Source organism: Aythya fuligula, chromosome 3 (assembly GCF_009819795.1).
Source record: "Aythya fuligula isolate bAytFul2 chromosome 3, bAytFul2.pri, whole genome shotgun sequence".
Classification (NCBI taxonomy): domain Eukaryota; kingdom Metazoa; phylum Chordata; class Aves; order Anseriformes; family Anatidae; genus Aythya; species Aythya fuligula.
Window position 1 is genome coordinate 24,970,388 of NC_045561.1, and position 13,414 is coordinate 24,983,801.

The 13,414-nt window shown below is 41.2% G+C and overlaps 1 protein-coding gene across 1 annotated transcript in view; it reads right to left on the bottom strand.

The window, feature by feature from the left end:
* ERO1B (endoplasmic reticulum oxidoreductase 1 beta) overlaps positions 1 to 13,254 on the bottom strand; it is a 31,038-nt gene extending 17,784 nt beyond the window's left edge. Inside the window, exons 1-4 of the mRNA XM_032183760.1 lie at positions 13,168 to 13,254; positions 9,099 to 9,218; positions 5,794 to 5,877; positions 3,465 to 3,506 (exon numbers count right to left, since the gene is read on the bottom strand). Coding sequence (XP_032039651.1) covers positions 3,465 to 3,506; positions 5,794 to 5,877; positions 9,099 to 9,218; positions 13,168 to 13,254 — 333 coding nt within the window. The remainder of the gene's footprint in view (positions 1 to 3,464; positions 3,507 to 5,793; positions 5,878 to 9,098; positions 9,219 to 13,167) is intronic.
* Positions 13,255 to 13,414: the final 160 nt, after the last annotated feature.

Here is a 13,414-nt window from a genome sequence, read left to right on the forward strand (position 1 = left end):
GTTTTTGAAGAACTGCAGCTAACAGGAAGCCCACATACGATCAGTTCAGGAAGGAGGGCATCCTGTAGAAGGGATCCCATACTGGAGTGGGGGCAGAGAGTGAGGAGGAAGGAGCAGCAACAACCAAGTGTTATGGATTGTCTGCAACCCTCACTCCCCCGTGCAGCTCAGGCAGAGGAACAAAACATTTTTAGTTTACATTTAGTTCTCACTCATCTGTTATCAATTGGCAATAAACTGATCTTCCCCAAGTTGAGCCTGTCTTGCCCAAAATGGTAGTTCTCCTGGGATTTCCCTACCTTTATCAAGAAAAAATAAAGAGACTGGTTGAGATAGTTTCTTGCCCTGTCCTCTGAAGAACAGGAACACAACAGCGGTATGCTGGTGCTTAGCTACCTACCGGTGTTATGCCACCAGCCTACTACCCAAAAATGTTTTCACTATTCAACTGAAGTAAAACTATAGAAAGTGAAACTACTTTGTGACTTTCCAGCACCATCTGAAGCTTACATTGGTGCCAATAATTTAAGAAGAGATTCTCTGTTGCTAACTGGACTTCTGTGAAGATGCTATACCAGCGTAACGCTGGTCTTTGTGCCTAGCTGATCTTCCAAATGCAGAACTGTTCTCCCCGCAGTAATTAAGAAACCACAAAATAAAAACAGAAGAACAAAAAAACCCCGGACTAACCACCAACAAAAAACCCTTGGCAAAAAAAACTTCTGCCTAGAACAAGGCAAAAAGCCACAGAAGTGTGAGATACAGCTACAAGTTTAGCAGCTCCTCTACGTTAGGAGAAATGCACAATAGGAAACTGTGCAGAAGCCCAGCACTGAAGTCACAGAAGACTTCTCCACAGAATTCTACCCTGGGTTTATCTATCCAAGAGTATAACTTGCATTATTTAAAGATGTCTTCAGATGGTTTCACCTTTCTAAGGCACATCAGGACAAAAGAGAGGAATTGGACAAGTATGTCCCCCGAGGAAAACCACTTTCTTTAAAATAGTGTTTTAAGGATAATCTACAAGACACAGGACTTTCTCAAATGGACCAAGCCAGTATTTGTATAGTCCTTGAAAGAAGTTATCCATACCAAGATGAGTTTGATGCTTCCTTAAAAGGGATATTAAAGGAGATTGTACAGGAGATTCCCAATTTTTAATTGGCTTGAGGAAGGAATTTTAACTTAACCAAAAGATGTATGAAAATGGCATAAGATTTCTGCCAGTCCTGGTGTCATCTTTCCTGCAGACAAGTAGCAGATGTAAACCCCTTGGTTCTACTACTGATTAAAGTGGCAGAATTGCCATACTTCCAGTACTGTAGCTGCTTGTAACAGCCTGCAAGGCAATTCAGATGAAACAACTGTAGCACATATACCAGCAAATGATAGCTCCCTGAAGAAGTTTTCACTCTTCCTTTATTGTAGAGAAAAAAGTGGCTGATGTTTCCTTAAGTCCAACTCAACATCATTATGTGAAGTAGTATCTTAAGACCACCATTACTCTTCAGTTACTAATTAACATCTTAATTATGGCTCTCAGGATTAATCAGAAGGCTCAAACATGTACTTAAAGAATCTTTAAAGACTAAGTTTTAGAAGAGATGAAGTTAAAATGCCTGTAAGAGTCATTACGATATTTCAGTAGTCAGTTTCTTTACTTGGAAGAAAAGAAACTTTACTTTCTTACATTTGGAAAAGATCAGAGTCAATGAAAAGACTTGCCAGCTAAAACTCTAGGTCTTCTATCCAGAGAAAGTACTAAAGTTTTCCCAGTACAACTACTGCATATGCTGAAACACATTCAGTCATGTCAAAGAGCCGGGAGTTTTTCTCTGGCCACCGGAAGCCTTTAAGAGAATGGGCACACTTCAGAGCGAGCTTGCCACTAGATACATGTAAACAGGAAATGAGACTTCCTCTTGAGCTAAAGCTTGGACAGACTTGTTACACTGATCAAGACACAAATTACTCCATGATAGCTCTCAGCTACCTTTGGTGATCTTTTGTGGAATACAGTTTAAACCTAATACCAACCATCATTTATGATATTGTAAGTTACACTGAGGTGAAATACACAGTAACTATGGCTGGCTGTCCAGTGAGGTGAAAAGTGCTGGGAAGGATGGAGACAGAGTTAAGCAAGAATAAGTATGAACCTACAACAGAGCCATGGCACTATCCTGGTTTTGGATGGAATAGAGTTAGTTTTCCTCCTAGTAGCTGGCATAGTGCTATGCTTTGGATTTAGGGTAAGAATAATGCTGATAACACAGTGAAGTTTTAGTTGTTGCAGAGCAGTGATTACAGTAAGGCAAGGACTTTTCAGCTTCTCACTGCCCTGCCAGCAAGGAGGCTGTGGGTGCATGAGGAGCTGGGAGGAGACAGAACCAGGACAGCTGACCCAACCCAGACAAAGGGATATCCCATAGCATGGTGTCATGCTGAGCAATTAATATGGGGTGGCAAGGACTGCTGCTTGGGAACAGGCTGGGCATCAGTCAGCAGGTGGCAAGCAATCACATTGGGCATTACTTGCTTTGTACATTATCATCATCAGCATCCTCCTCCTCTTCCTTTTCTGTCCTATTAGTGTCTCATCTCAACCCTTGAGGTTTTACTTTTTTTCCTCTCCTGATTCTCTCCCCATCCCATCAGAGGTGAGTGGGGTGAGGCAACAGCTGTGTGGTGCTTAGCTGCCAGCGGGGTTAAACCACACCAGGCACTCAACAGTAAGATCTCTTATTTGGGCCTCATAGATACTCTTATCCAATCAACTGCTAAAACCTTTTTTCTTGGCACTGTGTTTGGGATTTGGGAATGGGAGTTTTGTCTTTCTGCTCTGACCTCTCTTCTAGGTGTATATACCTCTTTCACTTTCTTGGCTGTGCTAAGATCACTTGATGGCCTGCGAAGGTTGGTTTGGACAAAAGCAAAAACCAACAGCACAGACTGACTACTTAAGCTGGCACAGATGACTTAAGCCTACATCAACTTAAGGCTCATGAGCTGTTCAAGATTAGATGCATCAAAACTACATATAAATGTTCACCTTTTTTAAAATATTACAGGTAGTGTTTAGATATGATTCTTACAAAAAGACTGCATTGCTATTCATCTCAGCTTATAGCTTCACAGAGGGTGGCCTATACTCAGGAAGGAGCACAGAATTTTGTATCAGGCATTTGGTGGCCATGCGTCGCTGTCCCTGGTCATTCACTGATTCTGTCTGTACCGAGTCTCAAGCTGTTAAAGACTCAGAACGGCGCAACGGTACCAGCAACATCAGGAACACTGTTACTCGTACAACAGAAAATGCAAAGCTGCACACAGGAACTGTTATGTTAACAGTTGCATCATGACGCCAAGACTGAAGATTTGCAATAAAAAGCCAAACATCTACTGTAATGTTAATATTACAACAAATGAGATGGAACTTAGAAAAATAAAGGACTACTTACCTTATTAGAGCTCCCAGCTTTAATTCCAACAGGTATTTTACTCTAAAAACAAAGATAATTCAGTTTTTATACTGCTCCTAGAAACAATCATGCTTGATATAGAAATATTTAATTCCTAGATTTACAGGAGGCCAAACCATACTTGTTTTACATAATTAGATTGTTCCTTTCCTTCCTTGGATTTATTCAAAACAGTACTACATCTTTGACAGACTTAAGAGTTATTTATGTTAGTGGTAAAATGATTAAGACCTTAGACTACTTTGATTATATTTATTCTTTCAAAATAGTTTTGTCACCCTTTTACTTAAATTTAACTAGATTTGTTAGTAAAAATTCTGAACTAATATGAATTTTGTTAGCTGGTGACTGATTATAAGTATAGATCAGCCTTATAAACGAGCCTTGGTATAGTTAAAGAATCAGTATATACTTCAGAATAGTTAAAAGTCTGCCAAAAACAATTTGACATTTCTCACAAGTCAAGGACAGACTACCTTTTGACTGAAGATGCATGATTTCCAAACAGGCTAAGAACCAACCCTTGTCTCTTATGCCTTCTGAAAACGCAAGGCGTACATTATATACCTGCCCCAATCAATAATTTGGGTGACAACAGAGTGCCAACTACTGTAGGCTCTAGTCTCAGACGTGAAATGTCAAAAAAGTGACATTAAACATTAGAAGTGACTTGCAGTTTATGAAATCATGCAGTTCTACCACTTATTGCTTTGCATCACTGCTCACTGAATGCATGTTGTAAGTCACTGCATAGAAGACATGGTAAATCCAAGGAAACAAAGACCTCAATACTACAAATATATTGTTGGGACTTGGTATACATAAGAACCTTAATCACACCTACCCCCAGTCTCTAAATATTAGAAAATGAGATGACTACCTCTAGGAATCATTTTCTCTCCCCCCAGGTAAGTTACCTATTTCACAGCTGTGTTTATTTTGAAAGAATTAATGTATCAGTGACAGATTTTGTCTAAGATACTCTTGATTTTATCAGAGAGCTGAATCAAGCTACACATGGATGGGAATACATCGCTATAATTGCTGACATACTAATAATTATTATAGCACTTCACTTAGAATCACAGAACCATAGAATATCCTGAGTTGGAAGGGACCCTTAAGGATCATCAAGTCCAACTCTTGACACCGCACAGGTCTACCCAAAAGTTCAGACCATGTGCCTAAGTTCACAGTCCAATCTCTTCTTAAATTCAGACAGGCTCGGTGCAGTGACCACTTCCCTGGGGAGCCTGTTCCAGTGTGCAACCACCCTCTCTGTGAAGAACCCCCTCCTGACGTCCAGCCTAAATTTCCCCTGCCTCAGCTTAACCCCGTTCCCGCGGGTCCTGTCACTAGTGTTAATGGAGAAAAGGTCTCCTGCCTCTCGACACCCCCTTCCAAGGAAGTTGTAGACTGTGATGAGGTCTCCCCTCAGCCTCCTCTTCTCCAGGCTGAACAGGCCCAGTGACCTCAGCCGTTCCTCGTACGTCTTCCCCTCCAGGCCTTTCACCATCTTCGTAGCCCTCCTCTGGACACTTTCCAACAGTTTCATGTCCTTTTTATACTGTGGTGCCCAGAACTGCACACAGTACTCGAGGTGAGGCCGCACCAGCGCAGAGTAGAGCGGGACAATCACCTCCCTTGACCTACTAGCGATGCCGTGCTTGATGCACCCCAGGACACGGTTGGCCCTCCTGGCTGCCAGGGCACACTGCTGGCTCATATTCAACTTGCTGTCTACCACGACCCCCAGATCCCTCTCTTCTAGGCTGCCCTCCAGCGTCTCATCGCCCAGTCTGTACATGCAGCCAGGGTTTCCCCGTCCCAGGTGCAGGACCCGGCACTTGCTCTTATTGAACTTCATGCGGTTGGTGATCGCCCAGCTCTCCAACCTGTCCAGATCCCTCTGCAAGGCCTTTACGCCCTCATTTGAGTCCACAACTCCTCCAAGTTTGGTGTCATCAGCAAACTTGCTCAAAATACCCTCTATTCCTACATCCAGATCGTTTATAAAAATATTGAAAAGTACCGGCCCTAAAATGGTCCTAATGGCCCTAAAAGCACTTACATTCAGTGCTACCATTTCCTCGAGGACATTATACAGCCTGGCTGGAAAATAGATTTATTCTAAATGAGAGGAAATAATAGAACCGTATCTACTTACCATTAGAACTATAAAGTATGTTATTACAAAGATCTTAAGTTTACTATAGTGGAAAAGTAGAGCATACAGCATTACTCACTGAAAATAAGGAAACTGCTTAGTCAAATGACCCTTTCCTATTTTATGTTATTTGATCCATACCTCAGGACAAGGCTCTACATGACAATCTTTGATAGAACAATGGCCATCGTCAGCCCAGAATGGGCACGGTCTCTTCAGATTGACCTAAACACACAAAAAACAAAAGGTTACAATCAGTATTATTTAAAGCAAATTTTAAAACAGAGAACTCCCACTATCAAGTCCTTTCAAATTAAAAAAGATATAAAGAAAACGGTTAAATTTAGTACTGACATATAAAAACATACGTTGAACTACTCTCCCTCAGAGCTGAAGCTTGGTGCATTGGAGTTGTTAATAATGGTACCAAGTGGACACAAACACAGAATAGTAAAGCCCAAATTAAATCTGTCAGTTAATGTAACTTAAAAAAGCAGTAAACAAAATGCTAAAAAGAAGGCAAACCAGACACATACAGCTATAAAATGGCTGCACTTAGTTGTATTTGTACTAAACTGATCAAGGAAATATATTTCATGGAAGACAGGAACTAGTACAGAAGTTTATGGTTTAAATTAAATGCTTGGAGGATTTCAGATTCCAAGCAGTAAAAAATGGACAAATCACTACTACACTTCATTGCTCTAGTCAAGGAATAATGGGTATCAAAATATTAATGGACTTAAAGAGCTGATGTTGTACAAGTATAAATAACTAAGAGAAACCACTTCAGAAACATTACCAGCAAATCCAGTCATGTTTTCTTGTCAATGCTCCTATTTGTTATTAAATGGCAGAATAACACACATACTAGAATCTACTACATAGCAAGAGACTCAAACACTTTGCGATTACATTTCATGCTGATTGCCAATATGAAAGTCAGTTCAAAAAAAAGTTTTATTTTGCATTAGCCACACACACACACACACGGTAACACACACTTGGACCTCATTGTTCCTACACTGAAGACTACATACTTAAAGTTTTCTTGCACGATCAACCAGAAACACTGTGGAAATACACCATCTTTGAAATCTAAAATTACAAGTAAAATACAACACAATTATCCTCAGAAGCTATCAACATTTTTGGATAAAAATGAAGACACACTTTTACAACTCTCAAAGTAAAACTATTGTTTCTCAGTTTTCCTTTAGCAAAGTCTGTACTAGTTTCCTTCAGTTTATAAGTATTATTCAAAGACATTAAACTGAAGTCACTACTTATATCAAATAACCTGCTTAAATGATTGGAGGTTATTACTTTATATTTGAAACTTTTGAGTCCACAGTTGGACACAGCAAGAGTTCTAATAAAATGCACTGTAAAATTAAGCCTAATACTCCAAGGACAGCATCAAGTCCTTGAACAATTTCAACACAAACTTAAGATTTAAAAACATGCTCACAATTATTATTTAGGTCTATACATCTTAAGCCAGAAAACTAATCCACATGCTAGCTCACAAGAAAAGACTTATACAAGATGTACATCAAATGGAGTCGTACACTGTAACAGCATTCCTGTTGTATCTCATCACTACCACCCCAGTAAGAGCTGCTACACAAAACATGCCCTCACACCAATTTCTACCAAAAAAGCACACCCAAACCAGCTAATACTGTTAGGATACAACCTTCTTCAAAGTAAACCCTAACACACTTAAGCAGCCACGAGGGCCGGTGTGCAGTCCACCCATTGCTACACAATATTTACTAATTCTAGAGAAGAATTTGTCAGAAAATCAAGCTGAATAAATTGGAAAGTTTTTTATCTGTTCCCTTCTGAATAAGCAGCAGGTTTTTTGTCCCTGCACAGAATCAAGGAAGTGCTATGGAGTCAGTGCATAATCGGTATTGATTAAAGTACAAAGACTGTACAACCTCAGTTGGGCTCACAAGTGTGCTTTGTGTGTGAGCACAGATACTGCTTAGTTACTTGGACCTTGCATCTTCCTGTTAGCAATAACAGCAATGCAAAAAAAACTTCAACTCCTGACTATCCCCCAGCTCTATAGGTTAACACACTGCATTTTGCTGTCTCAGTTCTCTACCCACTGGAAGAATACACGTATCCACTGAGGGTGAATTAATAATACAGATTCCAAAATAATTTGTATTGGTTTGGTTCCTGTCATGCAGGAAAATTGTAAGCATTAACTACTGTTTGTACACTCAAGCATACAGTCATTTGGATGAAATCAAAACTGTATGAAAGATGAGGTAGGATTATAACAAACTGTGATCCGCAGACTCCTATTAAAATTAAGATAAAACCTCAATTTGCAGGACGAAATTACTATTGTATAGTTTGTACAAAACCTTGTATACATGCTAGCCCTCTCTTTGAGTTCAATCTTCCTGTTGCCTCTAGAGAAACTAATGAACAGAACCAAGTGATATTCGCCCTCAGGTCGCACATACCTTGCTTCTCCTGAAAACTCAAGTTAGAACTGCGTCATGTAGCAGGAGGAAATTCAGGATGAAGTTACATATTATTGCTTGCTCAGACTACACAGGGAAGACTCTAGTGCTTCTCCTGTCTCACATTTATAACCCCACCTTAAATTAACTTAAATATTTGTCTGATACCAGACCAAGTAAATAACTTACTGCATCCTGAAAACAAAAAACCAAAAAACAAACAAAAAAAAATCCTGAAAAATTGACCAGGTTAAAGGGAAGCACTGGCATAACACACAGTCAGACAAGGCCAAGATATAAAAGCAAAGGAACAGAGATGGCCTGCTCTGAAGAGGAATCTTTTTTTTTTTTCTCTCCAGTGGCAGGTAACCATCTGATAAGCTCACACAAAATGTAACCTCATTTTCAAGCTAAACATATCTGAAAATAAGAGTCTTATTTCACTCAGAGTCTAACAGAGAGAAAACAATTGTTGAAGGACGTGAGTGGTATCACAGACCATTTGAAAAGTATTTGTTCCTCTTTTTCAAATAAATAAAAGCTCTCTAGATGGCAAACACTGACATCAGAACTAAGCTGGTAAGAAAAAGAAATAATTGTAATATTTTAATTTCCAATTATACAAGTTACTTCGAAGACAAGTGCTGCATGCTGTCAAAAAGCTACTAATATACAACCCTTTCCCAGATGTAGCCGTCCAAAGACATTGCCTTGAAAATTACCACTTACACGCTGAATGAAAGCAGTAGATTTGCTGTCACGGACTCCAGGATTAACAGAGCAAACACAGGACCTCCTACCAGTATAAATTCCAGGGACTGAAAGCCTGCTATAACCAAATGAAAGAACTCTACATTTCTAAAAGACAACTTAATGCAGCCAAGTTGGTTTGCTCAGTAATCTTCCCTGTATTTTATGGATTTCATTTAAATTATTCAGGAAAAAAGTCACTAATTGTACCTTGTAATATCTGAAGTAATCACGTTCTTGCAGTTTCTGTATTTTGGGGAAGATCTTGAACGTATTGAAGTCATCGATGCTTTCTATATCACATAAGCAATCATCTAGGACTCCTGTGAGCTATAAAAAAAACCAAACATTGTATTGTTTTTTAATCAAGAAATGCAGCATTAACTGTGGAAAAATCCTCTAAAAAAGATAAGTCAAAAGAAATAGCAGCAAAATGAAATTCCATAACAAAAAATGTATTTCTCATTATGTAACATACTTTACACACCCAAAATTGGGAAATAACAGACCTTTGCACTTTTTAGCTTAAGTCCACCTTCAAACACAACTCTGAATCAATGTTAGACTACCATTTCCAGCCCTGAAATTTGTTTTTACAGATTCAACGTATAGAACGTTCTGCAGAACAAACAGCAAGATTTTCCAAACTACAAATACACGTTATCTTAGCACAGAATTGCAAACCAAGTATTCAACTAATGAGCATGCAACAGAAGAATTCCCCCAAAAACACAACTATGCACTGTTATCCTATTTTTTTCATTTCTTCTTAAAAGTACAAAAAATTCTAGATAGTTTCTTTAGCAGTATGGGAGAAAGAGGCATCGGTACTTTTCTGCCTAAGAAGTTAGTAACTTCACAGTTAAATTCTACAAACAAATGCAGGTGTCTGCACTTGTTTTTCCTAATATTACAAGGCTGTAAACCTATTGTGAAATTAAGCCTGAACTTCCCAGGCTCCATCCCTCCTGTGCCAGGACCACAAGCTTGCTGGCACTGAACTAGCCCAAGACTGTCCCTGCAAGAAAGCGTGCACAAGTGCCGAGGCAGCCCAAGCGCTGCCAGCACAGGAGAGGAAGTAGCAGTGCACAAGTAGCCAAGAGAGGCCCCAACAACTGAGCAGACTAAGCTATGGCAACAGTTTTGCTAAGACCCTGACAGCACCTTAACGAGAGACGAGAACAGTGAAAACGTGATTCTGTGAACATTTGTGACATAAATTGAATGAAATCTCAACTACTCCTCAGCTTCTTCACCAAATAGAAGCACCCTTGAAAGGCCTTTCAAGCTTATGTTTGAAGGCTTTAGTCCATATCTAAATGGATGGAATCAAGCACTGCTGCTAACTACTATTATTCTTCAGCCAGATGTGAAATTTGTCAGCATAACTGATGGCCTAGAAAGCAAATAAAATAGGAAAGCTCGCATATTTTGTATCTTGTGTAGGCTTAGAACTTCTCAGTACTAAAAGGCTGCGTGCGAAAGGAGAAGAAAAATATTGTGTTTTTTTCTCCATAGATTTCACAGCTAGATGAGATGAGGTTATGAAATCTTCTAATCTGTTTTATGCATGATAAATCACTCCACTACTTTACAGCAACGATACCGTTATATAACCAAGCTTGATATAAAAAAAAGTCACCAGAAATCACACTGTAGGCTTCCGCTCTTATGAAGAAGAAAGGAAGCCCAGGAAGTGGACTCCTCACCACCCAAGAGAATACAGCGAGGTTATGGCAATAAAGCATTTTAGTAGGAAATTCCCCTTACATAGATCTTACTTTCCCTGACACACTAAATAGGCTGTCGCAATTCTGCAGGGTAGTTATGGTAATGAAGTAAAACACAATTAAGGGAAGCAACTTCACCCTAAAGTCTTCCATGCTGTTACACTTGCTTTTGTTAATGTTATTTAACTTCAAACCTGGGCAAACAGCTCTGGAAGACTGTATTCATTAACAGGCTTTTAAAAAGCCTAAAGACCTCACAACCCACATGACTGCCAAGTTCTAAGCAAGAATACAGAAGTTATTATCAACATTTACAGAAGTAAAACATCCATGCACTTTAAATTTATGATTTCATTGCAAAACTCAAGTTTTTGTATCAATCACACATAGAGAAAGTAACACCTTACCACTAACAAACAGTTCGCACATTCTGCTAAAATACAAAAAGGCAGAAAGGTAACTCAACATTTTGCTCACATATTATTCAACTATATAACAGAGTAGCTACGTAAAGAACAGTAACGTATTAAGATGAAAGCAGAGTGAGGAGGAGCTGAGAAATTTTCTTTGGACTTAAAGATGAAGAGTAGGAAATAATTCTGATGCTTGCCTCCCACTGCTTATAAAAATATTTAGACCATCTTTGCAAAACCAAAAATGCCGCTCTGGGGGAAAGCGATCCAAATCAACAAGCTGTACTTACAAGCAGTATCAAATACCCACGGAAAATAAAGCTGCAGTCCTTTATTTAACCAAGATAACAAACTAATTGAAGTTACACCTTTGCCAGGTGTCTCTGATAACACTTTCATTCTAGGAACACCTTTCACAATGTAGTGCATTTTACTCAGAAAAATAAGCAGTGCCAAAAATAATCTACCCCCCAAACTAGAACAGGGCTCAAATTTTTTAAGAGAAAAACTAATATAGGGTAGCAAGAGCAAGCAAGCAAAACTCTCAATTTCATTCTCATAAGCTTTACAAAACTGAAGCAGTTGGCTCCCTGAATACATAAAACTGGAAAAAAAAAAAAAAAAAAGATGTTTCCTTGGAAGGCACGTTCTAAAATTAAACAATGCTGTATCTGTACCAAAATACAATTTATGAAGTCCTTTGACAGCCCATATGAAAAGCCAATACTGCACAGGAGCAGCGTCAGTTCATGGCATGCTAACTCCAGCCGCCCTTGTCATTAGTGCCAGTAAAGTCTTCAGTGCTTAATGACAGACCGCTAAGAAAATGCATGAAACTGCTCTGTTTGTCAGCACCCGGATCCCCCAGTGAATTTTCAATGTGAAGATATGAAAATAAGGACAACATATTTCACAGTTAACACTACCTATTGAACGACCTACTTTGCTATCCACGCCACTCATTTTTTGCCTTTTTGAGCTGAGCTGCACTAGTTAACTTAAACCACAAATACACAGCCAAACTCTACTATAAGTTAGCACAACTTCTGAACTGTACTAGAAGTTACCACCACCAAGTATCAGGCTTCCTTTTCATTTGTCAATTACTTTGAACTTTACGATAAACTCTAGGAGCATTAGTCTAACATAAGTGTGATCAAAGTCAGACACAGACTAGTTTCTATTCCTTATTCCCAATATGCTTATCAAAGCATTCCCATGTATCATTAAACTTAGTTTAGTTTTTGTACAAGTATCAGCTGTGTTGGACATGTCAAACTGCTCCAAGATAAACTAAGCTTTCACACAAAAAGGTCGGCGTTTAACCTGAATCAATTTCTCCTTATGAAAGGCCGGCAAAGAAGTGTACTCAGCACTTCAACGTTATCAGCAACCCGAACAAGTGCATATACTAACAAGCAGCATATTTACACCAACCACCTTATTAGTGCTATCAGGTTGCTGCACTTTAATTGCTCCAACAATTAGAAGACCACCAGGGACACCGCTTTGCTCCTCAACGTTTCACTCCGCCAGAGCTGCAGAACAAGAGAAGAACTGCAGGTAACACAACCCCAAGGGCTAATGGGCAGCTTATCTTTCCTCGGGGCAAGTCGAGCCGTGGCTGTTTAAGCTCTCAGCACAGGGTAATAACAGTCCTACAAACAGCCACCCCTCTGCCAAGGGCTGCGAGAAAGCCACGACAGCCTAACACCTGCGTTAGGAGCTCCAGTTCAGCCAGCGTCTCGTTATGCTGGGATAACTGTTAGGCAAGGGTTTTTTTTCTGAAGCCTCGGACAGCTTCAGGTTATAACCCCAAACCGTGGGGTTCCTGAGCTCGGTTACTCCCCGCCTCGGGCCGTCAGCCTCCACCCCGCACATCAACTTCAGAAGACGCAATAAAAACAACACCCGGGGGCCGCAGGGGCGCTCCGCTCCACGTGCTCACCGCGACGCCCGGGGCCGAGCCGCAGCCCCCCCTCCCCTCCCCTCCCCTCCCTCCCCGACACGGGGCTGCCGCTCCCCGCCGGCTGCCTGAGGACGGCGCTGCCCGGAGGCCGCGGGCCGTGCCCGAGCCCCCGCCGCCGATCGCCCCCCCCCCCCCGGCCGCCCCGCTCCCCCCGCCGCGGCTCCCACCTGGGCCTCCGCCGCGAGGACGCAGCCGAGCGCCGCCAGCAGCCGCAGCGCCGCCCCGCTCCGCCCGGCCCCGCCGCCGCTGCTCATGCTGCTCCCGCCGCTCCGCCCGGCCGCACGAAGCGGGCGAGGCTCGGCGAAGCGGCGGCGGCGTCTCCGTCTCCGTCTCCTCCTCCTCCCTGCCCGGAGCCGTCGGGCGGGGGCGCCGCGCTCGCCTCAGCCCGAGCGCGCGCCGTCCCCTCGCGCAGCA